The following is a 25,750-nucleotide window of genomic DNA, read 5'->3' as shown; positions in this document are numbered from 1 at the left end:
TTGCAATAACTTCGAACACTTCCTGGCTGACAGTACTACAAATAAAGGTTTGCACTATGTTTATAGGTGCTCAAGTTCAGGACTGTGTTTGCGTTACGTGCTTCCAAGCCAAAGTTCGCACGTCCAAACCCTAGCTAAATCATGGATGTATGTTTGCATTTCCCCTTCGTCCATTATTTGTCTTCATCGTCGCGATTAACCCAATAAGTATAAAAACGACGTAAAATAAGCTAAATGGAAAGGAAGGAAGAAGCACGACTGATAAATTCTGGTATTAATTGAGATCACATGCTGTGTCTGTACTTGTATGTGGGGAAACCTGAGAAGCGTTCTCAGCTGGAGAAACACAACAGTATTTTTTCTTCCCGAACAGTACACACACAAAAGTACATGAATCAGTAGAAACAAAAAAATGCATAAATTTTGTAGCCGAGACCAATTTTTTAAGTGCATCACGGAGAAATTTGCAGGAAGGTGCAACAAAGAACTCGTCAATTGATGCATTAAAGCACAGCTCGACATAGGAAGAAATATTCACTTAGAAATATTCACTTGCATCACGTGATGCACTTTGGCGTTACCTTTACAAACGATATACGTACACAAATGCAGCAAATTGTAAATCTGATTGTTGTTGGCAAGCGCCAAAAAAGACAGTTTAGTGCATCAGTCTATGAGTTTCTGGTGCATCAAATAGAATTGATGCATTTAGTTTTCTGTGTCTATGACAGTGACATATTTTTTGGGTGACAAATCGGGAGGAGTCTTCGTACTACAACTTCAATACGTTGAAGAGACGTGATAAATTGGCATCGTCAATAAAATAACAACAACAAATCCCTCCAAAAATGATAAATAATGCTGCATGGTTTAATTGACAAGCTTTTTTTTTTCTATCCTTTTCCTATATTGCTTGTACAGTTTTGAGCTCTGTAATTCACTGCTTCATTCTGTGTAGAAGTGCTAAATGCTCTTGATCCCCCCCCTCGCCTTTCTTCTATACTTATCTTGATGAACATTTCTGATTGACAACTTTGTCTTTGTGTAACATTTAGTGTTTTCGTCTCTATAAGATAACCGGAATAAGTTTAGCGCATGTGCTGGTTTGTCTAGGTAATGGTCTCTCCAAGTTATTATTTGATATTAAAATTTGAAATGTTTAGTATGCTTTGACACTAGAACCGTTCAAAGGGCCTTCGTCTTAATGTGCCAATATGTGTGGAGGTCCAGGGCTATCATCGTGAGATCAGATGGATAGTTACTTGTTATTTTTGCCACATTTCAATTACATAGTTTTCTTTTCTTTTTACCTTTTTTTTTTTTTTTTTTTGTGGTGCTTCCCAAAGCATTTCTCACCCAGTGGAGGCCCTTGTAGGTGCAGGCTAGGGGCTAACCCCCCCCCCAATCCGTGTATGACCAATATCCTACATTAACTCGCTGTTTAGAGTTGCGATACTTTTAGGAGGAACTAAAATGGATCAAGGAATCTAATGCATTCATACGGAAATATTAGGAACATGTACAGCTATATATATACGTATGTGTGTGTGTATGTTCAGAGTAAAAATCGTAGGTAAAAGTTATCATTCCTAAAGTTCTATTTAAACGTTTATTTTATTAGTATTCTAACATTTTTTATCCTTTAAGTATAGCGTAGGTTATGGTTTTTATTTTGGTCTTCCTGCAGGTCGTAAACCTGCAATTTGGAAGTTGTAGAAAACTGAATTGCTAGGTTTTCATTCTCCTTTTCATTGTCGTTCGTTCCTTACTCGAAGAATCATTGCATTATTCACATCAAATGCTCTAAAGATTCTCCAGAGTTTCGACGTGGATGATCGTTCTATGGAGTCAATTCGATTTGTATGGCAACCGGATTTCCTGCTAGTTGAAGCAATTATCCGATGTATGTCACGGTCAAACCATTGTAAAAATAATGCATCCTTTTCCCTTACAATATAAAGAGCTTCTGCGGCGTACTATGCGCTCTATTTTCCATAAAAATAGATAAGCCCACACTTGTTTATTGTATGCACCAGCTATTGTTGCATTGTATTAGACTTTTGTTTTCGCTCGGCATGTGATACTAGAATTATATAAAATGAACCAGTTCCAGAATACATAAATTTGTTCAGTGTTAACTGGGTGCAATTTATTACATGATAGAATTTGTAAAGGTATTAATAGATTGGTGTATGTATATAACATGTATGGTGCACTCTTTTTTGGGAAGAGCATATGCTATGTTTCTAATTGGCATGCTTTTGCATGTGCTTCTATCCATAGACTTATACTGTCTCCTTCTTTCAGGGTTTTGTAAATTCCGGGTATGGTGTAAATGGAATAGCACACGTGAGTACTATTTTTTAATATAATATACTAGCTTTAGCATTATTTCTAGATTTGTTCTATATTTTAACACATGCTGCTTCTGTAGTAAAGAAAATAGAAGGTGTTGGTGTTAAAATAAGAGAATTATCTGGCTTTCCCTTGTTGATATATGTTTACTAATTTTTCTATTTTTCTTCTGTGTTGATGCAAAACGCCTGGGAAATAAATTTCTGCCAGTATTTTTTCTCTCGCTTTTATATATGTGCCCCCCTTCATAACCTTGAGTAGCACGAAGTTGCTTTCTTGCTTGAGCACTAGCGATGCTTCCGCGCACTAGTTCTTATTGTAAATATAAGATTGCTAAATCCATTGCTTGCTGTTTAAGGGTTTTATTATACTCAATTCATGCTTGAATATTCCATATTGAAGAATACTGCAACGAGTAGGAGCTTTTCCTTCCCCACACAGAGAAAAAATGTTTGTGTGAAATGACAAAAAAAAGAAATGTTTCCTGAAACCAAACATTTGTGACAAATAGTTTTCACCAGAATCAAATTATTAATAACCGTGCACATTTGTTTAGAGTTAATATAAAAATTGGTCAAAGTAACCAACTTTAGTAAATTCTACCATTTTTTGTTTATAAAGGTAAAGTGTTCCCCTGTGCATAGCACCACGCCATGAAGGCGTATAGGGGGTGTGGAGGTAACGCCCCACACTTTCTTGATCCGGTCGTGAGTGGGGGTGATGTGATCAGCATCACGCCCCTGACCGCCTTTACCCTTCAGGGTTTCCCCCAGGTACCCATGTTATTCGACGCTGGGTAGGCGCCGCTTCCACCGTTAGAAAAGTTCCCGGATTTGAACCGGCCGGGGATCGAACCCGGGATCTTTAGCATGATAGTCAGACGCGTTACCGACTGAGCCACCGCGGCCTTTTTTTGTTTATGGGTACCAAAAAGTTTAACCAAACTTGTTCTGTTAATTCAAGCAAATAGTTCCCCCCCCCCTGCATAGTGAAATGTTGATCACTGAATTCAGTATAACTGTAGGGTGTTGAAATTTCTTCGGAAATGCAACATCTTTCCTATAGCATTGCGGAAGTAATCAAGTTTTCCACCACGGGACTCGAACCTGGGACTCTTGCATCCGTGTTCATAATCTAGCCAGCTTTTACAACTGTTATTTTACCTGTATGAAATGGGGGTACTCGATTTTGTTCTCACCACTTAGTGACTTAATGTGCTCTGAGCGTGAGCATGCTAGTAGAATAAAGTAATACAAAACTATACGGTGAAGCTCCACGTACTGGATAGCCAGCATTAGTAAAACTACTGTTTACGTTCATTCGAAACTGCAAAAAACTGTTTTCTCCGCAACGGTCTTTGTCCCGTTACCACAGTACTAAATTCAGTCACCACATGCAGAGTTGAGTCTCGCTGAATGCCAAGAGGAGGGGAGAGACGGTAGCCCTCAGCTGCCAACACCCGCCAGATGCAAACTGACTCTGGCTTTGGGGGAGATGTTCCTGTAACTCTCAACAATGGTTAGAATAAACCCTGTCGATTCAACCAACATCCGACTAGCAGCACTGCCAACTTCTGCAAATTTTTGCAACTTCTGCCATTCTATCTTGAAGTGCAATAATCCTCTCTCTTCCGAAGAGGTTTAATTGTACTGTATTTATGGTTGGTTTTACATAGGTTTTCCTCTCTTTATATTAATCGTGAATTCAGAATAGTGTGCAAAATTCCAGTGTCTACACAAATATCTACACGAATCATAAAGTTTATTGTGTATGTTGTGCGCACCGATAGTACTGAATTATGTTCAACATCCATAAAAGCGCATATTGGCGAATTTAGATTGTACCGTAACAGAACCATTACGTTCCTGTAGCAGGGAAAACAGTCTACTGTTACATTATTCTGGAAAATAGAAAGGAACAGGATTTCGTGAACGTTGTAAGTTAAAGAACAATTAAGGCCTTGTCGTTGAAATCTTCAGTACCGTAGGCGTAACTTGGCGGGGGCAGGGGGCACTTGCCCCACAAAACTTTCAGGCTTGTTTATTAAAATTTACAAGTTAGTGGGCAAGAGGAGCAAAGTAATAAAGAGTAATATTTGTGATTTCGCAAACGTCACCATTGTTTAGCAAATAATCATGAATGCTGTTTTTATTGTATGGAAAACTTTTCGAGTCTCTTCCCAAAACTAAGCCCCAGGTTTGATTTTACCCCCTCAAAATTAGGCCCAGTTTGATTCTACCCCCTGAAAATTAGGTCCAAGTTACGCCCATACTATATGAACTCACTTATCCGAATTTGATGGTACATCCGAGATGTATTGTAAAGATCTAAGAATTTTTTAAAACCTTTTATAATATTGATAACTGTACTGTCGTCGCTTTGTAAACAAGGGGTCCCGAGTTCGATACCCAGTGTTAGCACTATGCGGACCCTACCTTAAACTGTAAGTCCAGTCGCGATTAGCCTATCTGTGCATACAGTGGACTTAAAAACCAAAACTCAATAATGAGATTAATAGAGGTACAGTGTATATTATGTATAGCCTACAATGTTGGATCACGTGAAATCGCCTGTGTACGCTATTGAATATTGATTACAGCTACTGAAAAAAAAAGTTTGTATTTTTAAAATTTACCAAAAACTGTTTCGGATAAACAGGATTTACGCATAAGCGCGGATCAGATAAACGAGTTTTTAGTCTGGTGGCATTCACCTCCTGCTAGAAGGCTAATTGAAACAGGATTGATTGGTTCCAAGGTGAATCTGAGACAGTGAGAACAAGAATTGGATCACTCCACTCACCTTCCTAACTTGGATACGTAATACCTGAATCTGCATAATGACGTATTCCTGAGCTGGTTTATCCGCATTTTGGCATATACGGTGGAAGCTTTGAAGACGATGAAAATCTGAGCCAACGATGCTTTTCCATGGTCATTTTTTCACCGTTAGTTGCTCGATTTGAGAGTTCATTTTCGATATCGACCTATATATTTATAGTAATTCCAATCGCATTAGGTCGACCTCCGTGGCGAAGTGGTTAGCACAGCTCGCTACGACGCCCGGATTCCCGAGTTCGAATCCCGACCTGGGCATGGGTGCTGTTTGCGAGTGCCCCTTCATCAATTCGTCATATCATCACTCATCCTCATCATCGCAGTTAGCGAAAAGTGACAGAAATTGACGTAAAATAACGTAACATCAATCAATCCAATTGCATTTGCTCAGTCAGTTAAAGCAGAAAATGAACATGGCACAATGTGGAGGTACTCAAGTACACTTTAACCAATTGTTGTTCTGGTTTCATATTGCAGAACCAAGTCAAAGAGGAAACGTGTGAATATCGTAAGCCACGTTCCGTTATTTTATTTCCATGAGATGGCAACACTTACACAGTACTGCAGTACCGGTGACGCCGAGATAAAGACGCCAAGGGCTGGACCCCTTTCTTCCTAGTGCAACCCCTCCACACCTTGTGCTGCCCCATTGTTAGGTTCAAAATCCCCAATGTGCTCGATCACATCGTCAGCATAAACACATGCTTAAATAATAAAACTGCGTTCATAAAGGACGCTGTCTAGCATTTAAATGGCAACATAAAGACCTCCTTCCATAACTACAACTGTTTCCAGTACCACTTTTCAATGCTGACAATTCGACGCGTGGACAACGGAAGCTACCCGCTCCCAACGCTGCAAGACGGGGAGGAAAGGTACAAATAATTCCTTGGCCTTTACGCATGTTCTCAGCAACATTACGAGTCAACCGTTGCTGAGTAGATGTTGTGCCACCTACAGTTGCTCCACGGGAGGTCACAGCAGGGAAACAATAATCCCTTCCAAGATAGTCGTTCTTTATTTGAAATGCGACGTTTCAGATGATGATCCCTGATGCACTTCATAACGTAGCAGGACACAAGGCACGAAGTTGCAGCAGTTCTTCAAGGTCTCGCACCCTCCCAGTGAAAGGCTACTATGGCTTAGATAAGAAATATCTACGCAGTGGCGCGCTCAGGATTTGCAAAGAGGAAGATTATATCTTATTTTGTAGTATCTGCCCTATATTTTGCCATACGAGTGGTTTCAAGCACAAGTGGCGTAACTCTACCTTTCCTGGAAATTGAGCTGCATGTATACAGACATGTAAAGTATCAACATTTCAGTGCCAGAAGTAAGTATCTCCTAAGTTTCAAATTCTTGCCCATAGAGGCACCACTATATTTGTGCTCCAACAGCTAATCATTGTACTAAGTTATCTAAATGTGCCTTTTTCTAAAAACCGACTTGGAGTTACGCCACTTGTGCTCTGAATCCCTCATATTTTCCAGCATGTCAAATTATTTATTTTAGAGATGCTGGACCAAAGGGGATATAACACCCATTCCCTCCCTTGAGTACACCACTGTATCTAAGGATGTACGAAACGTACACAGTCCACCAACTCTGTGATTAATAATTTGCTACGGACTAGAAACATCTTTGTGTTTGAAACCCAATCCGTGAACCCTGTGCCCTTAGTGTTTCAAGATTCTCCCTCGACACCCAAGTCAGAATGTAGGCCTGCCTAACACTTTCAACGCTCAGTTAGTGTGGTTAGGTTGCTTGCCTCAAGTCAAAAAATAAACACATTTCAAATTCAGAAACATTTTATGTGTAAAAAGTACTAAATAAGCACATATTTGGGACAATCATATAATTTAAGTGAAAATATTGGAAATTTCTCGGCGCCGCTGTAAGCTAGCCGCGGCGCATACTTTGGGAACCACTGCTGTACCAGCTTTTAATAATAAATTAGAATCTGCTTTTTAAAGGTTCATGAAATGTGTTATTTGATTTGAGGATGTACTAATTCATTTTGCTAACTTTGATTGCAAATAGAAGTATTCAAAGTTCGACATGTCTAGTAGCTACTCAACCTCATTTTGATGGGGAAGTTCAGGTCTTCTTTTGTCCAGAATAGCTCCTTTCGCGCCCAATGCCATATTTTCCTCTTTATTTCTCCAATCGAACAGCTCCGAACTGATCTCTGTGCTTATTTTGAATCTAAAATTTTGTTCTTTTGGCTTACCTTTTTTTCCTTCTTTTTTTGGCTTATTCCGCGGGGGGGATATGCCTTTGGAAGTCGTTTTCAAATATGTCCGCTCGTGCCGACTGTAGGTATATTGCATGAAGCCCGCCTCCCTTATTTATTTAATTTTTGATCAGAGATTCAACCCCTAAGATACCACTCCAAGAGAGGGCATTTGAGGTTTCCCTTTCCATTGGTTATTTTAGATCTACAACCATCTGTATGGCCAAGAAATGTATCCATAAGCATGATACTTCGTCCATCAACATCATAAGAAACATGTACTAGCACCAAATTCTGGAATCCATACAAAATATTAATTTTCCTGTTAACCAACCAACCTGATATGCTTACCAAATAAGATGTAACACATGTTCTTCAATAATTATTGAAACATCTTGCCTCCGTGGCGGAATTGTTACCACAGTGAGCTACGACTCCCAGAGGTTCCAGGTTCGAATCCCGGCCTGGGCATGGATGTTATTTGTGAGTGTCCCTTCATCAATTTTCATGTTATCGCTCATCCTCATATTCGCAATTAGCCAAAAGTGGCAGAAAAGCGAAGTAAAATAAGCCAAATCAACCAATCAATCAAATAATGAAACTTTATATAGGTTTTCGATTTACTTATTAGGTACAATCCGCCGTTGGATGATGAACCAAATTTTCTAAGCATTCATACAAGTGGAAATTTTATCGAAGAAAATAACAAAATATATAACGTTTCAATGTGTGGAAAAATCTCGTCCGTAGATGCCATTAGTTATCACCACCACCATCCGCCGTCTATCTCCCCCACCCCCTCCTCACTTCCATTGCCAAATGATAAGACTGCTTGACTTCAAAACCATACCGAATATATCTTCGGCAGTTTCCAAGGAACGCGGTAAACATACCTACAACTGCACGACTCCACTCTCTCATTATTAGTTCAAGGCATCATGAGGAAAGTAATTCAACCTAACGTACTTGATTAGAACTTTAGAAGAAATGTCTCCATGTGATGTTGACGGGGGGGGGGGGGGGATAGACTTGGCACGTGCCACTGCTGTTGGCAATGGGTGTAGTATGCCATGCATTTAACATCTATTCCTGCAACCTCACCGTTCAGACAGGTGCAGTTGCTACATAATTCCCCATACGGAGAGACCTTGTAGCATTAAGCAAGGCAGTGTTATTTGATACGATACATCATAATGAAATTTTCATGTTTGATTTGATTTGATATTTAGCGTCGCTTTTATGCCACTTTTGGCTAATCGCGACGATGAGGATGAGTAATGATATGTTGAAATTGATGACGGAACACTCACAAAGAACATTTTTGCACAGACCAGGATTCGTAGCTCGATGTGTTGACCACTGCCCCACGGAGGTCGGCAAATTTTTTCACAAATACGAAAGTAAGAAATACTACGAACTTCGCGTATAACGATATTTGTTTGTGTTACACTTTGTAATTCCACCAGACATTGAAACGTTTAAAGTTGCTCCAGTGCAGTGTATTGATGAAGTAAACGTGGTAACAGGTTAATTATGAATTTATTATTTTTATTTATTTACAGTTCATTGTAGATCTGCAACTTATCAACGCCTTGTTGCTAAAGCACCTAATGGAAACACGTGTTTCTTGTGTATTAACAGAAATTTTTGCTGGAGTAAATATGCCAAAACTGGTAATGGTAACATCCATTTTTGGAGAATATATTTATGCTTTAACATTACATCCACAAAATAAACTTCTTGCCCCCCCCTCCCCCTTTTTTGTGAGTGTTTCATTAGTCAAGCTTTATTATTAGCCAGAGAGAGGTTTGTAAAGACAGTAACAATGTGTCCAAGTTGCGCTTTTCTTTGGAGACATCTTGAAAAGTACGTTCACAGTAAGAGCCTTCCCGTGAGTCTGATTTGGGTTCAAATCATAGCTGCAGTGTCGTCGTGCCGCCTGAAATATAGGCAACCTTGCGTAATAGAGCTGTAATGTGTGTTGCAGCAATTTCAGTCCCTGCGTTTTTTCTGAATGACCCCCTCCATCCTTCCTTGCTACGAGCACTTTTATTATTATTTTTTTTTTTTTTTAGCTCTGTCGCTTCCACTAAAATTCGCAAAATAATGCATACCTACCTCTACTAGGTAGCATAGAGACCTGTGGAGTGGTTAATATCTCGTGAAATTTCATCCTCCACAACATAATTTCATATTTTTTTGTATGTGGTTATTTATTTTTCCATTACTACTTTTCCATGTTTCGGGACATGGATTACATGATTGGTTTCGTAGATGAACATACACAACCGAGCTCCGTCGCGGAGTAGTTAGCACAGCGCGCTACGACGCCAGGGGTCCAGAGTTCGAATCCCAGTCTGTGCATTGGTGTTCTTCGTGATTGTTCCTTCATCATATCACTTATTATCATCCTCGCGATTAGCCAAAGTCGCAAAGAGCAACATAGAATAACCCAATTCAATCAGTCAGTATAAAGTCTGAGTGATTTAATATGGTTTTTTGGTACCATCAGGTTAATCACGACGATGGGAGGAAACAGGGAAGCGTCCATGGTCCTCGTTAAACTTACCGTCCAAGCACTTGTCTGTATAGACTGAATTGAACTACGGTAATACTCAGAATGACAAGTTGCGGGACAGATTGAGAATACAAAGGGAAAACAGTCGGAACTAGACTTGTCGTTTCAAAAGACTTAACAATTGTGTGTGTTTGTTTTAGTCACTTTACGGCCTCGCTTTACTTACAATTTTCAGGTTCGCTGTTTGCAATCGTTGTTCGTGTAGCTTGCGAATCACGTGTCTTGGATTCAGATTTTGTAGAGAGAAAGCTCTTTCCGTTCTTTCATCCAGTAACAGGAGCACGAGTTGTGTACACGGTGCGATAACCCGACACCCATGTTTGTTTGTAGGAGATACCACTTCTTGGATGAATGTAGTGAGCTTGTAGTAGCATGTGGCGAATCCTTTGAAAATTTTTCATTTACGTGGCAAAGTGAAAAGTTTTAGACGAAAAAGTAGCAAAATTCAGCTGTTCACTTTTCCCGCATTATTGTCTGAAATTTGACAGTTACTGCCTTTTTGTTATGTCGTTTAGAAAACGTCCGACTTTTCAGCATACATTTCATCAACAGCTGTGAAATTCTCCTTGCATGTTCACGTTGTAACTATGGCATTTGAAAATTAATTACATTAGCCCACACCCAAGGCAAGGGTTCTTAAAGTATCTAGGTAGAATTACTTATTTAATTTTGGAAAAGTTTATTATTTTTATTATGGATACTTGATGCTTCTTTTTATTTTGGATTGGCTTAACGTGCTTCTTTTTATTTGGATTGGCTTAACGTGCAAAGATCTGCTCAGGAAGGCTTGGGGATGTCAAAGAGACGAGACTGTGTAGAGTCGTTTCGATTTCTAAATAATCGTCTCGGTTTGGAAGGGCAACGCGGGACCGCACAAACTTTCACAGCTTACAGAAGCCAATAAGGCACACGACTTAACTTTTCCCATGTTGTTTCGACTCGACGAACGCTCTGGAGAAAAACCGGATTTTATCCTGAAAATATATGAAACGTCCTCCTCCGTGGCCGTGCGGTCTAAGGCGCTGTGCTTTAGACTCTCGACTGCGGGACGGCGTGGGTTCGAGTCCGCCTAGGTTCAATCTCTGGGTTCTCGGCCTGTGTAAAGGACCGGTGGCAACCCACCATCGTGAGGAAGTTTGTGAGCTACGAGTGAGTAGCGTAACCCGGTCTCGGAAATCTATAACGGCCGAGGGTTCGACGTGCTGACTCCGTCACCCCATTACCGGTTCAAGATCTCCACACCTCTAGGTAGGATTGTGGGAGGGAGACTGGCAGTCGGCTTAGGCCTTTCAAGGGCTGTCGAGCCACGGGTTATTATGTATATAAAACCATGCAGCACAGGTTCACAATCACCATTAATGGATTGATTTTGAAATGACTATGAACAAAATATGTGAATATAATTAATCGGGTTGATATCCGGTTGGTATATCTGAAGAAGTCTCATATTGTAATGTGAATTTGTTTCGGGTAAACTTGTCGATATCATACCAAAGTCTCGAACGAGACTCAGTCTTGGTCTCGTCTCGAAGGTAGTGGTCTCGTTCTCGTATACTTGTGACCATAATTAATTCATTTTTGTACTGTACCACGGAAGTTGAACCATCTCAATTTTTTTTTCTAATAACAGGTTGTATTCTTGTTCATTTTTTTCCTCCGGTGTTGATGTAGCGGTAAATTCAGAAGTAAGATAGAAATCCTCCCCCTTTCAACTAAAAATAGTATCATTCCATTTATTAATGTTCTTAATTTTGTAACCGAGATTACCATAGGACACAGAGATTTAAAAGGTGGATGTCCGAGACTTGTCTTCCTACTGGGTCTAGAGGCAAAGAATTACTTTTTTGCACTATTTGAAAGGAAAGCACTTAACGTTCCGGAGATTTTTGTCCCTACAGAGAAGACACTCGATCCTGTAGGTGTAAAGAAAGGGAGCTTTGAATGACAGGGAAATTATTTAAATTGCGAGAATTATTCGGAGTTTGTTGGCGACGGAAATTGACCCTGGCCTATCTTTACAAAATTGTAACGGAAATGTCACCAACAGTCGAAAAGGATTTATATGAAAAGATCATCAGCCAGTTGCATATGGGAAACAAAGGTAAACACAGTCGCATCGTCCGATTCAATTGTTCCGCCGATCTTCGTGGCGGAGTGTTGAGTACAGCCCACTACGACGCCAGGGGCTCTGGGCTCAAATCTCGGCCTGGGCGATGAATGTTCTTTGTGAATGCCTCATCATCAATTTCATCCAATCACCCCTCACCCCCATCGTCGCGATTAGCCAAAAGAGCGACGCTAAATAACAAAAATCAAATCCAAACAAGTGTTTTTGTAATTGAGTGACTCACAATTAGAAAAGAGAGCGTACATAATTTGTATTTTTTAATCTTAGTTTGGGAATTTGTATTTTTTACCCAGAGTTATGGAAAATGTTCTGTAAACCTAGAATTATGTAGTAGAGGCTTGGATTTTGAAATTTCAAGTTTTCTATTTAATTTAGAACGTTTGCTTCTGTGTTAATTTCATACTTCAATTTCCGTAACGCATCATCAATGATAACTTTAAAGGCTGTTGAACTCGTCTCGTTTCTATTCATGCCTTTGAGGCGCGAAAGATCCTTAGTTCTGGCGTTGGCGCATTCGTTTTACAGAAATAGAATTGGTGTGTTGGCCCCGGTTCAAGAGAAACCTTCTCTTTTCTTGGTAAACAAGGCCAACAGGTCAGATCTCTGCAGAAGAGGAAAATATAAAAGGACGGGCGGGGGAGAGGCCAGATTCGTTTTACTACTTCCCAGTCTGCGTCTTGAGCATTTCTGTGCTGGTCTCAAGACTGCCCACGTGGTTGGTCCGTGGCTAATATTGCGTGCACTGAATCAGCAAAGCAATTCCTTGGGTGAGACTTGTTTCAGTCCATCCCTCGGCATCGGCCATCGAGTACCACTGAATTGATAAAAGGAAGGGTCTAAGTAATACCTTATTATACTTTTTAAGTAAACGTCTCCGCACATGTCCTGGCGGAAAGACCGAGAGGTGAAATGTCCGCAGATGTTGCCTATTTGCACATAGGCTAATCCGAACAGTTTTAAGTAGAATATACTTTCACGAAGGAAAGAAAAATGCGGATGGATTATGTTTAGGACTGAACCGATACCCTTACCGATTCCCACCGAGAAAAAAAAATCAAGGGGTCGCTGATTCGATACCCGGTGGAGTCACATAGTAGTTCGGATCCCACTTTAAACTGTAGGTCGAGTCCAGATTAGCATTTCTGTGCATAAAGTGGACTTTAAAACAACAGATGAAATCAAACCAATGCTTCAAAATTGTAACAAAAAGTTCCTGAAAATATTGATTAATATTAGTAATCCACTCCAATTATAAGCAGCAATATACCCGAGTTTTTACATTAGAATATAAAAATGTTTGTTTTGTAATCACAAATACAGTTTTCCCACATGATATTTGTACAGAATCAATGGATTTCGAGTTTTACATACATTCCAGGATAATTAGTCCACGAAAATCGCACGCGACATTTTTCCGGGTCCAGCGAACGATGAAAATGCCGGAAAAGTATCTGTAAATAAAATCCAACTGATACTTTCCGATACCGATGCATCGGCATCGACTCAGCCCTAATTGGATAAGATTATAATGCGTTATTATAGCTTATGTAGAGGGTCCATTACATGCAGTACCGTGTATGTATATTCGCACAATAACATATCGTCGTGTGAAAACCAGAGGGACGTAACTCAATTTTTTTTTCAAAAAAATTTTTTCAAGCTGAAATAATGTAGACTTAGTAAAAAAAAAAAAGTCCGTGCATTGGAGACACGTGACCACTCTTCAGGGGATTTTATTTAAACGAAATTGAAAACAGCATTTTTAGAGTTACTTCCCTCGTGTTCTCATATGGCACACGTACCGTTGTTGCAGCATTATATATTCATTCACAATGTTACTTCTTTACTTCGACCATATCTGGTCTGCCAGTTTTTTACTTTCAACATGTCAGTTTCGATTAAGTATTATTCTCCATGTTTTACTTAAGAGGCAAAATGGTGCATGAAGTAAACAACTTCCTCTTTCTGAAAATAAGTTTCCTCTGTTTATTTTACGTGTTTGTTTACCGAGTTGATTTTAAAACAGAATTGCGTGATTATCTGTCGTGAGGTATTAGACACAATTTTATAGAAAACTTTTTCCATTACGGCATAAGTTATTATAATTGAAAAACTAAACGGTTAATTGCCATGTAAAGTTTCAAAGTTACTAGCTCTGTGGTACGGTATGGTATTTTGATATATTTTGCTGACCTCATTTGTCTTTTCATTATATATATATATATATATATATATATATATATATATATATATATATATTATTTCAATTTACTTATTTGATCCCTCCTTTGTGTGCAAGTAACCGCCGCCTGCTACTGTTCTACTGGGGAAAAGGTGACCTGTATAGGATGCGAGATGGTGAAAAACGGAACAGGGGCTATTTCTGGTTTGGTTTGCACACATTGTGGAACTTCGGTAGTGAGCTGACATCCCCCCCCCCCCCCATCTTTGCGTGTTTATTTAGCCAACGACATAGACGAGATATTGAGAAGTCACAAGAGACGTTACGAGTAGCAACGTGAACTAGAATTCTGTATGGTTGAACAAAAAGTATGACTTTCAAAGGTTACATACTTGAAACAAAAAACAAACTAATCCACACTTCCATTTATGTTGAATTTCGTAAATGAGGAAAGGTACAGTATAAAATGTTGCTGGTTCAATAAGCTCTATGAAGAATTCCAGTGAAAAATTATCTTTAGTGGTACTATTTTGCATGTGCCGACCTTTGTTCCGAAGTGAGTAGCACAGCGTACTACGACGCCAGGGGTCCCTGGTTCTATTCCCGGACTGGGCATGGGTGTTTCTTGCCTGTCCTTTCATCAATTTCATCATCATTCATTCTCATCATCACAAAAATAGTGGCAGAAAAGCGAAGTAAAATAAACCAAATCAATCAATCACTTATTTTGTATGTATTTTTTACAGTACAAGCCTCCTCATCATAACTACACAAAAGTAATGTATATTCGCGAATAGCCAATGGTGGCAGAGAAGTGAAGCAAAATTAACCAAATCAATCAATCAATTTTTTCGCATGTAATTTTATTTTAATATAAGCCTCATCATAACTACATATAAAGTAATGGATCATATATATATTTTAGTTTGACAAGAGGAGCGCAGAAATGAATAGAATATTAAATTCGTCAGCAATATTGGGATAACTAAATGGTTCGTCAATTTGTGGAAACTTGGTATCACACGATCCTTCAGCTATCTCATCTGACCACAAAGGCGATGTGTGTCATTTGATTGTTGTACAGTGCAGCGAAGAAGGAAGAACCATCACAAATATTGCGGCTACACACGAATGGCTTCGGTGAGTGCCTCGCGGTTGTAGTTCTTGTACGTTGATAATTTGGAAAGCGGTCCAATGCGGAAGTGTACGTTGTGTAAGTGATGTGCAAGTACAGGAAAAGAAAGGGACTACTTCTTATCCCCCCTCTCCCCCTCCTGTCCTCCTTTCTGTTTAAGCAGATCACGATGGAACTAACGAGGAAGAAAGTTCGCGACCAAATCTCCCTGTTTCAGATTGGGTTCTATTCCTAAAAATGCCGAGCCAGAATAGTTCCTGATCGTTTTGTAGCGTTTTGCTGTCCATGTTATCACTTGTAGCTGTGATAAAGATGAGTGGAGCTCCTCTTCTACCGTCCCCATGTGTTCACACTTTTCTTTTTCTCGCCGACCTCCGTGGCGGAGTGATTAGCGCAGCGCCCTACGACAGGGGCCCAGGTTCGAATCCAGGCCTGGGTGTTGTTTTTGAGTGTCCCTACTTCAATTTCATCATATTATCATTACTCATCTTCATCTTTGCGATTAGCCAAAAGTGGCAGAAAAGCGAAGTAAAATAAGATAAATCAATCAATTCTCTCTTTATTGATGATTTTGTAAACTTTGGTGAATGTTATATTATGTAGATGCCATTTAAGGCATATTTCTCACCGAAACAACACGAGATCTCGAAAACGGTAAATATATTGTTTTGACTGATTGATTGATTTGGTTGATTTTACTCCGCCTTTCTTCCACTTTTGGCTAATCGCGAAGATGAAGATAAGTGATGATATGATGAAATTGATGAAGGAACACTCACAAAGAACACCCATGCCCAGGCCGGGATTGGAACCTGAGAACTTGCGTCGTAGCGCGCTGTGCTAACCACTCCGTCACGGAGGTCGGTCAGGTGTTGTTTCGAGTCCAATTTATGCGTAGATCGGACTGGTCCTAATGTTTAAAAATGGGATCTGAACCACCATGGTCCTTCTCCGGGTGACCCCTTTATTATAAGGAGACGCCATTACCACTACGCCATCGGAGAGGCCTCAGAAGGAAATAGCTGTCTCTTCTTTCCACCGTATGAATCTAAAATTTCACCTACATTCTTGGTATTTCTCAACCCCTGGAGCTGGCTTCCGTGGCGGAGTGGTTAGCACACCGCGCTACGACTTCAGGGGACTCAGTCCCAGGTTTGGCATATGTGTTCTTGAGTGTCCCTTTATCAATATCCTCGTACCATCACTCATCATCATCGCGATTAGTCAAAAGTGGCAGAAAAATGAAGTAAAAGCAAATCAATATAATAACAACAATAATAATGAAATTAACCCGATCAATCAACCAACCCGTGGACAACGTTCATTCCAACATTATTTCGTCCATCTTAACAAATTAATCCAAGAGTGAAGGAAAAAGAAACCTACAAGCAAATTAATTGACCAATAGAGTCGACACGGACTCGCAACAGGAACAGGGTTGACTTCACTCTGGTTTCATTTTGACAAATTGGCCACTTCAGAATGCTGAATCATTCGTTCTTGACGGATGCCCATTCTCCAGTTAAAAACTATACAGACAGTTCCGTTGCTTTCTTCGCTGCCTCACTCTTCTGCTACCAGGCATTTGTCTTGATGGTTGATAACAATGCTTGCGGTGCACCCCGCTGTGCTACCCACAAAACGCTCACCGATCACTTACGAGAATTAATTGCTTGTTTACGCTGGAAGAATTGGCTTTCTACTCCTACTGAAGAGGAACGATTGGAATGTTGCAGTTCTCTTTTAACTTCGTATGGGGTAAATAAATACACAACGGATTGAAATGTAATGGTGCCACACAATTGGATACAGTTCCGTGGCCGTATGGTTGCCAGTTGCATTGAAATTTTACTAAATATCTCTTCGAATGCTGCAAGCTTTAGTATTTGCGCGTCAATTTGTCGACCTCCGTGGCGGAGTGGTTGACACAACGCGCTACGACACCACAGGTCCCGGGTTTGAATCCCTACATTAATTTCGTCATATCAACACTCATCCCCATCGTCGCGATGAACCAAAAGTGTCAAAAATGCGAAGTAAAATAAACGAAATCAAACCTTCGGACCCTAAGCAAGGCACGATTGCATCATCTTGGTTTTCCCTTCGGATTCAACGACCTCCGTGGCGGAGTGATTAGCACAGCGCGCTAAGACGCCAGGCGTCTACGTTCGAATCCCTGCCTAGACATGGATGTTCTTTGTGAGTGTCCTATATCAATTTTGTCACTCATTCTTATCGTCGCGATTAGCCAATAGTGTCAGAAAAGTTTCGCTAAATAACAAAAATTAAATGTGTGCTTAATTTAGGCACATCTTTCGTTCGTTCTTGAGAGGCCGACTCTGGACCTTGCTACCGAAGGTTCTTGGTTCCAGTCCAGGTATGGACGTATGTGTGCGTTATTTTATCCCATCATTCATTCTCGTTCTTGCGATTAACCTAATGAGACAGAAAAGCTAATATAAGAATGAACATGACTTGCGGATCCAGTCATGGTTAGGGATTGGGTGTACGTACCTTTCTTGCTGTGTCAACAATGTAAAGGACTCCAGTGTAACAATACAGTCTACATTCTTGCTTCTGACACAGAGGTCCGGTGTTCAATCCACGTTGGGAGGAACCCTAAAATGTCACCTTTGACCGAGCATCGTAAGAACATGCCCCAGTTTAGAATACCAGATTACAGCGACGCTGTAGTAGTTGGTGCACCGAAATTTTTTACTTGCATGATCAGGGTGAGACCGATGCGGAAAAATGGGAATATACTCAATGCGATCTATTGACGTGTAGACCGCCGCGTCGGTGTTGCGCTATCAGCAAGCGAGGCACTCTCGGCTGTTTGTCGGCACGTAGCAAGTGCACAACAGTTTCCGTAATTATTTAGAACATGTAGTTACCTAATGCAACCGAATTCAAGAGGAAGAAATGCACCTGCTCGGATACGAGAACTGTGAATGTTTTCGGAATCACGGTAAGTCCCGTTGTGACTTCGCGAATTCCCTGCTGATCCGCTGAACTGATTTTTTTGCACAGGCAATAACAAACTGGCAGTGTAAATCCAAACGAATGAATGATTTGATTTGTTTTACTTCGCGTTTTTTTCCCACTTTTGGCTAATTGAGATGATGGGAATGAATGTTGATAAGATAAAGTTGATCAGGAGACGAGCACAAACACAAATCGACAACCACAAGTCTTACAGATGATTACACTGGCTGAAGGCCTTGGCGCCAGATAGTGTTGCCCACGGGACGAGACGGGACAGGCTTTTAAAAATTCGAGACGAGATTGATCATGTGTCCCGAGACAAACTAATATTTTCGAGACGAGACAGCATTTCCACGAGACGAGACAGGCCAAAGTCTCGTCTCGTGGGCAACACTAGCGTCAGAGTCTCGTTAGTGTGCTGCAATTCAGTCAAGAGGTACTACTTGGTAGTGAGGGTAAAGCCCAACGAGTTTGTCCACTTCATGCACAGATAGGCTAATCGTTACGGGGCCTACAGTTTAAAGTGGGATCCAACCGCTATGTTCCTCCAGTAATTTATTACGGTATTGGATGGCAGTGAAAATTGACGGTCTTCGACAGTCTTTTCTTCAGTCAACTTCTTGCATTGTACCTAAAAGATACGTATATACAAGGGAGTAACTATGTGTCACAGTCACGAGCCGACGATGAAATATCGAGTTAGCAATCGGCAGCCAGCTTCCGGTGGCGAAATGCCGCCGAGTAGAGTGTCGCGTGACGGCCTGTCTTCGTCGTGTGCCGGGTCAAGTCGGTCTGTGTGAACGGTCGGGCCGAGTCTCGTGATAAAGACGCCGACGACGGAATATCGACGCGATGAAAGCCTGGATCCTAGTGATGCTTAGAAAATCACAGAACTGTGATTTAATCACTGAGATTCTTAAAGCACAATCGCAACTGTTATTCAAACCGTGAGTAACTATAATTTCTTCCTTGCCGCCTTTTAATATATCGGAAATTAAAATTTTACTGTGGTTTGTTTCTTTTTCTTTTCACAATACTTTTGTCACAGAACGTGTGCAAATTTGATCTTGCTACATGAAAAATAGCAATCGCAGAGAATCACTGTTAAAAAGAACTGCGATTGTTAAGTAACAATTACAGTTTAACCTGCCATTTAGAAATCACAGGTTTTCCATCACTACTAGACCCGTACTGAATTTCCCGGGGTCGTAGTGGTAACGTCGTTGCCTTGTAATCAAGGAGTCCCTGGTTCGATACCCGGTGGTATGTAACTGTATGTAGAGTCCCGATCAGCCTTTCTGTGCATAAAGTGGACTTCAAAAAACAAACTCTCACTAACAAACCAAACTGCAGGTACTGTGATGACATGTAGTCCAGTGTTTGGGTAGTCTCGTAATCTAGCTCGTGCGTGAACGTCCCTCTTAAAACGCATCCCCACTTGGCGATTGGCAAAGCCGATCAAACGGGTACATGTTTTTGGCCTGTGCCATGCCGACTTGCTTAGTTGGGACCGACCAAACTATGATTTTAGTTCCAATCTTAGTCGGGAGAGTTTCTGTCGCAACTCGTCAAAAGGAAAAATCTTTCAGATCAGGTTCGAGTATTTAGCGCTATATCAAACTCTAATTTTATAGCATCGTAGTCGAAAGTTGATGTGTCGCTCATATAACCTAATCACACGTCCCTCCTCAACTACAGTGTGTCCCAAACTAATGTTTCACTCTTTGAACTCTTTGAAGCTTTGAACAGGGAGACGAGTTGACTGGACTTTTTGTATTTGAAACTGTAATGTCTAGGCTGAGTGTTTGTGAGCGCGTGTAGGCATTCTGCTGTTTTTAGTTATGTCACAGCCCGTCAAGTGGTTGGCATTAGTGTACACAAAAGTGGCAGAGGTGAGCAATTTTTCTTTCGAGCAACGTAAGAAGTGTCAAATTTCCAACTGTGGCGAACTTTGTAAGCCACAAAGCCACGGACACTGCATGACATAAGACGTGCGATTGAGACTGCCTGTGCTTCCCTTCCCGTGGAGACCATAACCTGCTATATGTCGACCTGTCATTTTGTTCTACAGCGTTGCAGACGGTGTATTACTGCCAATGGCGTACATTTTGAACATCTGTAACTTTATGGTAATGTGACACCAAGAATCGTTCATACTTGCTGTTAATAGTGTTCCTGTTATTAACATTCAAAGAGTGTAAGCACTACTTTGGGACACTATATTTAACTATATCAAACTTTTTATCACCAAATTGAATATAATTCCAATAGATATTGACGTCCCTGCACCGACTTCGGCTCTTCTTACCTGTGGGAATAAATGCTATTTTCCTACTGTACGCACCGTTTAATATATGCTCGAAAATACTAGTTCTATCGCTCTGACCCACAAGGAATCCATACCAAAAATTATATTAATTTTGTTTCAAGTATTCGCTTAAGAAAAAAAAGTCTTTGGAAGAAGATCGAAGTGCGGGTTTCTCATTACTTATTTCTCCGTTCGATGCGTAATTTAATGGGTCACTCTGCAGTATATTGATTGCAAATGTAAAAATGATGCAAATGTTTAAATATGTCTTTTTTTCTTTGTCATTGACATAATCAATACGGAAAATATTCTGTATGTCCCTTAATGCAGCTGAAGCACATAACTTGACAAAAAAGCCGAACATGTTTTTGTTGATGTTCAGTTTTTAAGTTTTCATTAACATATAGTTGTAGTTATTCATGAATGTGTGTATTATTAACTTAGTCTGTATCAGTTTGTAAGTTTTCATTAACATATATAGTTGTAGTTATTCATGAATGTGTGTACTATTAACTATGTGTGTATCAGGGTGCAAAATCCCGGGGTACAGGGGGGAATTTCCCCCCACCAACGATCTTGTCCTGAAATTCCCCCACCAAACTTTTCCGGGGGGGAGTTTTTGTTCTTCCAACAAACATAAACAATTAGTTTGGGAGTCTATTTTACTTCACTGTAATAATATCTAAAACATACACAAAGAACGAACAACAAAGAGCCTCATCTCTAAGGACACTGAACCCAGAACAATATCTAAATGTGCCAGCAACAATATATTTTACCTTTCTTTTAATGTTGTAATTGTTTTCCCCCGTGTATTTCTCTACAAAACCGGAAGCTGATTGTACTAATGAAATCGTTAATTTTGTAAACATCCGGATAATAGCAACTATAGGAGAAATGATCCGAACCGAGTGACATGTCTCGCGTCCTTCACACTTAGGTGTGAAATCTCCCTTGAGTTTACTATTAGCCCAATTTATCCACAGAAAAGCTAATAGGGACCGGACCTTACAGTTTAAAGTGGGATCCGAACCATTATTTGCCTTTACCGAGTATCGAACCGTGGACTCCTTTATTACCAGGCGATGACGTTACCACATCCTAAATTTGATTGATTTGGTTTATTTTACTGCACTTTTCTGCTACTTTTGGCTAATCGCGGAGTTGAGGATGAATGGTTTTGATTGATTTGTAGGCTATATTATGGGCATTCAGTACGGGTGCAGTCCACTAACGCACAAAAATTTGAAAGTGTGCGCTCGTGGTGTATGAAAGGTGCCACGAGCGCACAACATCCAATGCTCCGTTGCCACATCTATGATTGTGTAATGGCTGGCCTTCCTTCGGAGATCATCCTTCCTTCCCTCATTGAAATGACCTGTTTGGATAGAAGTTATTTTTGTTAGGTTAGAAAGAAAGAATTTAAGAGTAATTATAAAATTAGCATATAGAAATAAGACTATTACGTAAATATGCATTCATGTTGAAAAGGAAACAGTTGACACAACGTGGCAACATCGCCATGGACTTTGTGCGCTCGTGGTATACATTTTTAACCACAAGCGCACGCAGGCTTTTGTTTGTGCGCTCCCGGCCTACGGCCTTCAGTACATAGGCAAACTTTGCCCGTCAAGTAATACGGGGATAAACTCCTTAACTAAACCAAAATTGAGGGCAGGACCCGAACAAGAAATAAAATGTCTGTTAAAAACTTCCTTACTCAATGTTTTACATTCACTACTAAACAAGAACTAAAACTGTACCATACGAGGGGGTGCTGAAAAGTTCGTAGCCCAACCCAGAAGGAGTGAACGTGGAATGATGAAATTTTACAGTTATTCTACATACTCCCCCCGAAGTTCAATACACTTCTTTGCACGGTGCTCCATTTTTTGCAGACCAGTGAAAAACAATTCTGAAGGCTGTTCCACACAACACTGTTCCGTAGCAGTAATCACCTCCTTATCAGATCCAAAATGGCGTCATTTCAAGTGTTGTTTGCGTTTGGGGAATAGGAAATAGTCTGACGGAGTTAGATCTGGGTAATAAGGGGGATGATCTAGACATTGAAACCCTAAATCATGCAATCTAAGTTGTGTTTGCAATGCTCGATGGACAGGGGCATTGTCCTGCAGGAACAGAATTCCTTTTTTCATTTTTCCGCGACGTTGCACTTTCAATTTGTCTTTCAATTTTGTGAGTAATGCACAGTAATAATCTGCATTAAATGTCTGACCCTTGGGCAGGTAGTCTATGAATAAGGTCAAGAATAAAGTCATGAATTTCATCCACGATTTTGGGGACAGTCACTGTTTTTGGTCTTCCTGCACGTGGAGCATCATCTGTTGAAAAATCGCCACGTTTAAACTGTGCCACCCACTTTTTCACCACTGCATATGATGGAGAGTCCCGAAGTGTTCCACTGATTTCCTCATGAATTTGTTTCGGCGACTTTCCTTGGTGGAACAAAAATTTGATGACAGCTCTGATGTCGATGTTTGTGAAATTCGCTGGCTGATCACAAATGATCACTTCAGGGGCCAGAAAAGCACAATAACAATTCCGCTATTAATATGAAAATTTGCATGTGTACATACCACGATATGTTCTTTAAAACTGTAAAGTTTCATCATTCCACGTGCAATCCTTCTGGGTTGGGCTACGAACTTTTCAGCACCCCCTCGTAAAATAAAATTAATTCAAATCTCTGAGAACTAAAATAGATTAAAAATTGAGGCTGTAAGGGTGCACTCAGTACACAGGACAAACCCAGAACAACACACAGCCCTACAGATGATAATACTGACCGTAGGTCTAGACGCCAGAGCCTCGTTGGCCTGCAAGAAGCAGTTACCGGGCTGTACTAAATGAAGTGAGGAGGAGTGGATGAATGGTGATAAGATGAAATTGATGAAGGGACAATCACAAATACACTTGGACAAAACAAGCTCCAGAGGAATATCGTGGTTTTAGGTCAAGGCGCCGGAGCCTCGTTGTTCTGCAAGAATGCAGTCCAGGGTGTATTACGTGGAAGTGAGATTGACAATTGGGTGCGTTCCGAAAGGGCCACCCCTTTACACGCGTCCTGATATTTGAGAATCCTTGAAACTATAAATAACTGCGCCTTGTTGTAAACAGACTTCAAGCATTGTACTTTGCTGTTGTGATCGTAATTAAATAAACCTAAATATGAAAAGAGCAATTTCTACGAGGGTTGTTGAAGGTCCAGGTACCCATAATTTCTAATGGGTTCTATTCTGTTCGTTCCGCAACAGGACCAGAACCTTTTTTCTCGCACTATTTAAATTCGGTCCAAGTTGCGTATTGTTTCATTGAAAAAAGTTTCCTGGACCGTATTTAAATTGATCGGGAAAAATATTCCTGGACCGTATTTACATTGATCCGGAAAAATATTCCTGGACCGTATTTACATTGATCCGGAAAAATATTCCTGGACCGTATTTACATTGATCCGGAAAAATATTCCTGGACCGTATTTACATTGATCCGGAATAATATTCCTGGACCGTATTTACATTGATCCGGAAAAATATTCCTGGACCGTATTTACATTGATCCGGAAAAATATTCCTGGACCGTATTTACATTGATCCGGAAAAATATTCCTGGACCGTATTTACATTGATCCGGAAAAATATTCCTGGACCGTATTTACATTGATCCGGAAAAATATTCCTGGACCGTATTTACATTGATCCGGAAAAATATTCCTGGACCGTATTTACATTGATCCGGAAAAATATTCCTGGACCGTATTTACATTGATCGGGAAAAATATTCCTGGACCGTATTTACATTGATCCGGAAAAATATTCCTGGACCGTATTTACATTGATCCGGAAAAATATTCCTGGACCGTATTTACATTGATCCGGAAAAATATTCCTGGACCGTATTTACATTGATCCGGAAAAATATTCCTGGACCGTATTTACATTGATCCGGAAAAATATTCCTGGACCGTATTTACATTGATCCGGAAAAATATTCCTGGACCGTATTTACATTGATCCGGAAAAATATTCCTGGACCGTATTTACATTGATCCGGAAAAATATTCCTGGACCGTATTTACATTGATCCGGAAAAATATTCCTGGACCGTATTTACATTGATCCGGAAAAATATTCCTGGACCGTATTTACATTCATCCGGAAAAATATTCCTGGACCGTATTTACATTGATCCGGAAAAATATTCCTGGACCGTATTGAAATACTTTAGATGAAAGCTTCATTACGGTACAGAACCAATTTACGCCTGCTGATTTTCTCTCCTGGACCGGAATTGAATTTATTTAAAATTGCTAGACCTTTAAGAACCCTGATTTCTACTCTTCATTACCTTATTTCAACCACTCGTGTTCTTTCGATCCACCGTACCCATGAAGACGGGTGCCGTGTGGGTGCGTGCAGGTTTCTTCTAACGTGGCAACAGTGGAAATTCATGTACTTGGACGGACGAGGCTGCCAACACTACCGAAAACAACGTGTCCGACTCCGTATGGAACCTGCGTGCTTGCGAGAAATGTGCGTTTGGTTGGTGGCCTTGCGTGGCTTCATTGTCATTCCGGCCGAGTCCGAAGGACGAGCAAAGAGTGAGAGAGAAAAAAAAACGGTCTGTATCATGTCTAAGAATTCCCCCTTGTTTGAAACATTTTGGAGATCGTGGTGAAATGTCAAGAATTAAACTTCAGCATTGCTTCTGTGGATGATTCGCTGTTCCGGTTAAAAGCAAGATTTGAGTCAATATATCGGAAAGTATCGGTTGGATTTTATTTATCGGTACCCAGCGTGCGTAATCCTTGGGGGGACAGGGAAATTTCCCCCACCAACAATCTTGGCTTCAAAAATCCCCCCCCACCAACAGTTTCCGGGGGAGAGTGTTTGTTATGAAGAGCAAAAGGCGAGCAATTATTTTTTACTTCAAATATACTTTACTAAGGATAGTATCGAAAACACACAAAAAGTAATGTTTGTGTGTGTGTT

At 40.4% G+C, this 25,750-nt stretch overlaps 1 protein-coding gene across 10 annotated transcripts in view; it reads left to right on the top strand.

Moving 5' to 3' along the window:
* Ssdp (Sequence-specific single-stranded DNA-binding protein) overlaps positions 1-25,750 on the top strand; it is a 294,147-nt gene that overhangs the window by 116,821 nt on the left and 151,576 nt on the right. For 9 of the 10 annotated variants that reach the window (XM_083117122.1, XM_083117123.1, XM_083117115.1 and 6 more), the window contains exon 5: positions 2,308-2,349. The exons of the other annotated variant lie outside the window; for it this stretch is intronic. In XM_083117122.1, coding sequence (XP_082973248.1) covers positions 2,308-2,349 — 42 coding nt within the window. The remainder of the gene's footprint in view (positions 1-2,307; positions 2,350-25,750) is intronic. 10 annotated transcript variants of the gene reach the window in all.

The sequence above is a fragment of the Lepisma saccharinum genome, chromosome 2 (genome assembly GCF_977018435.1).
Source record: "Lepisma saccharinum chromosome 2, izLepSacc3.1, whole genome shotgun sequence".
NCBI classification, from domain to species: Eukaryota; Metazoa; Arthropoda; class Insecta; order Zygentoma; family Lepismatidae; genus Lepisma; species Lepisma saccharinum.
This window is presented reverse-complemented; position numbering and strand designations above follow the sequence as displayed.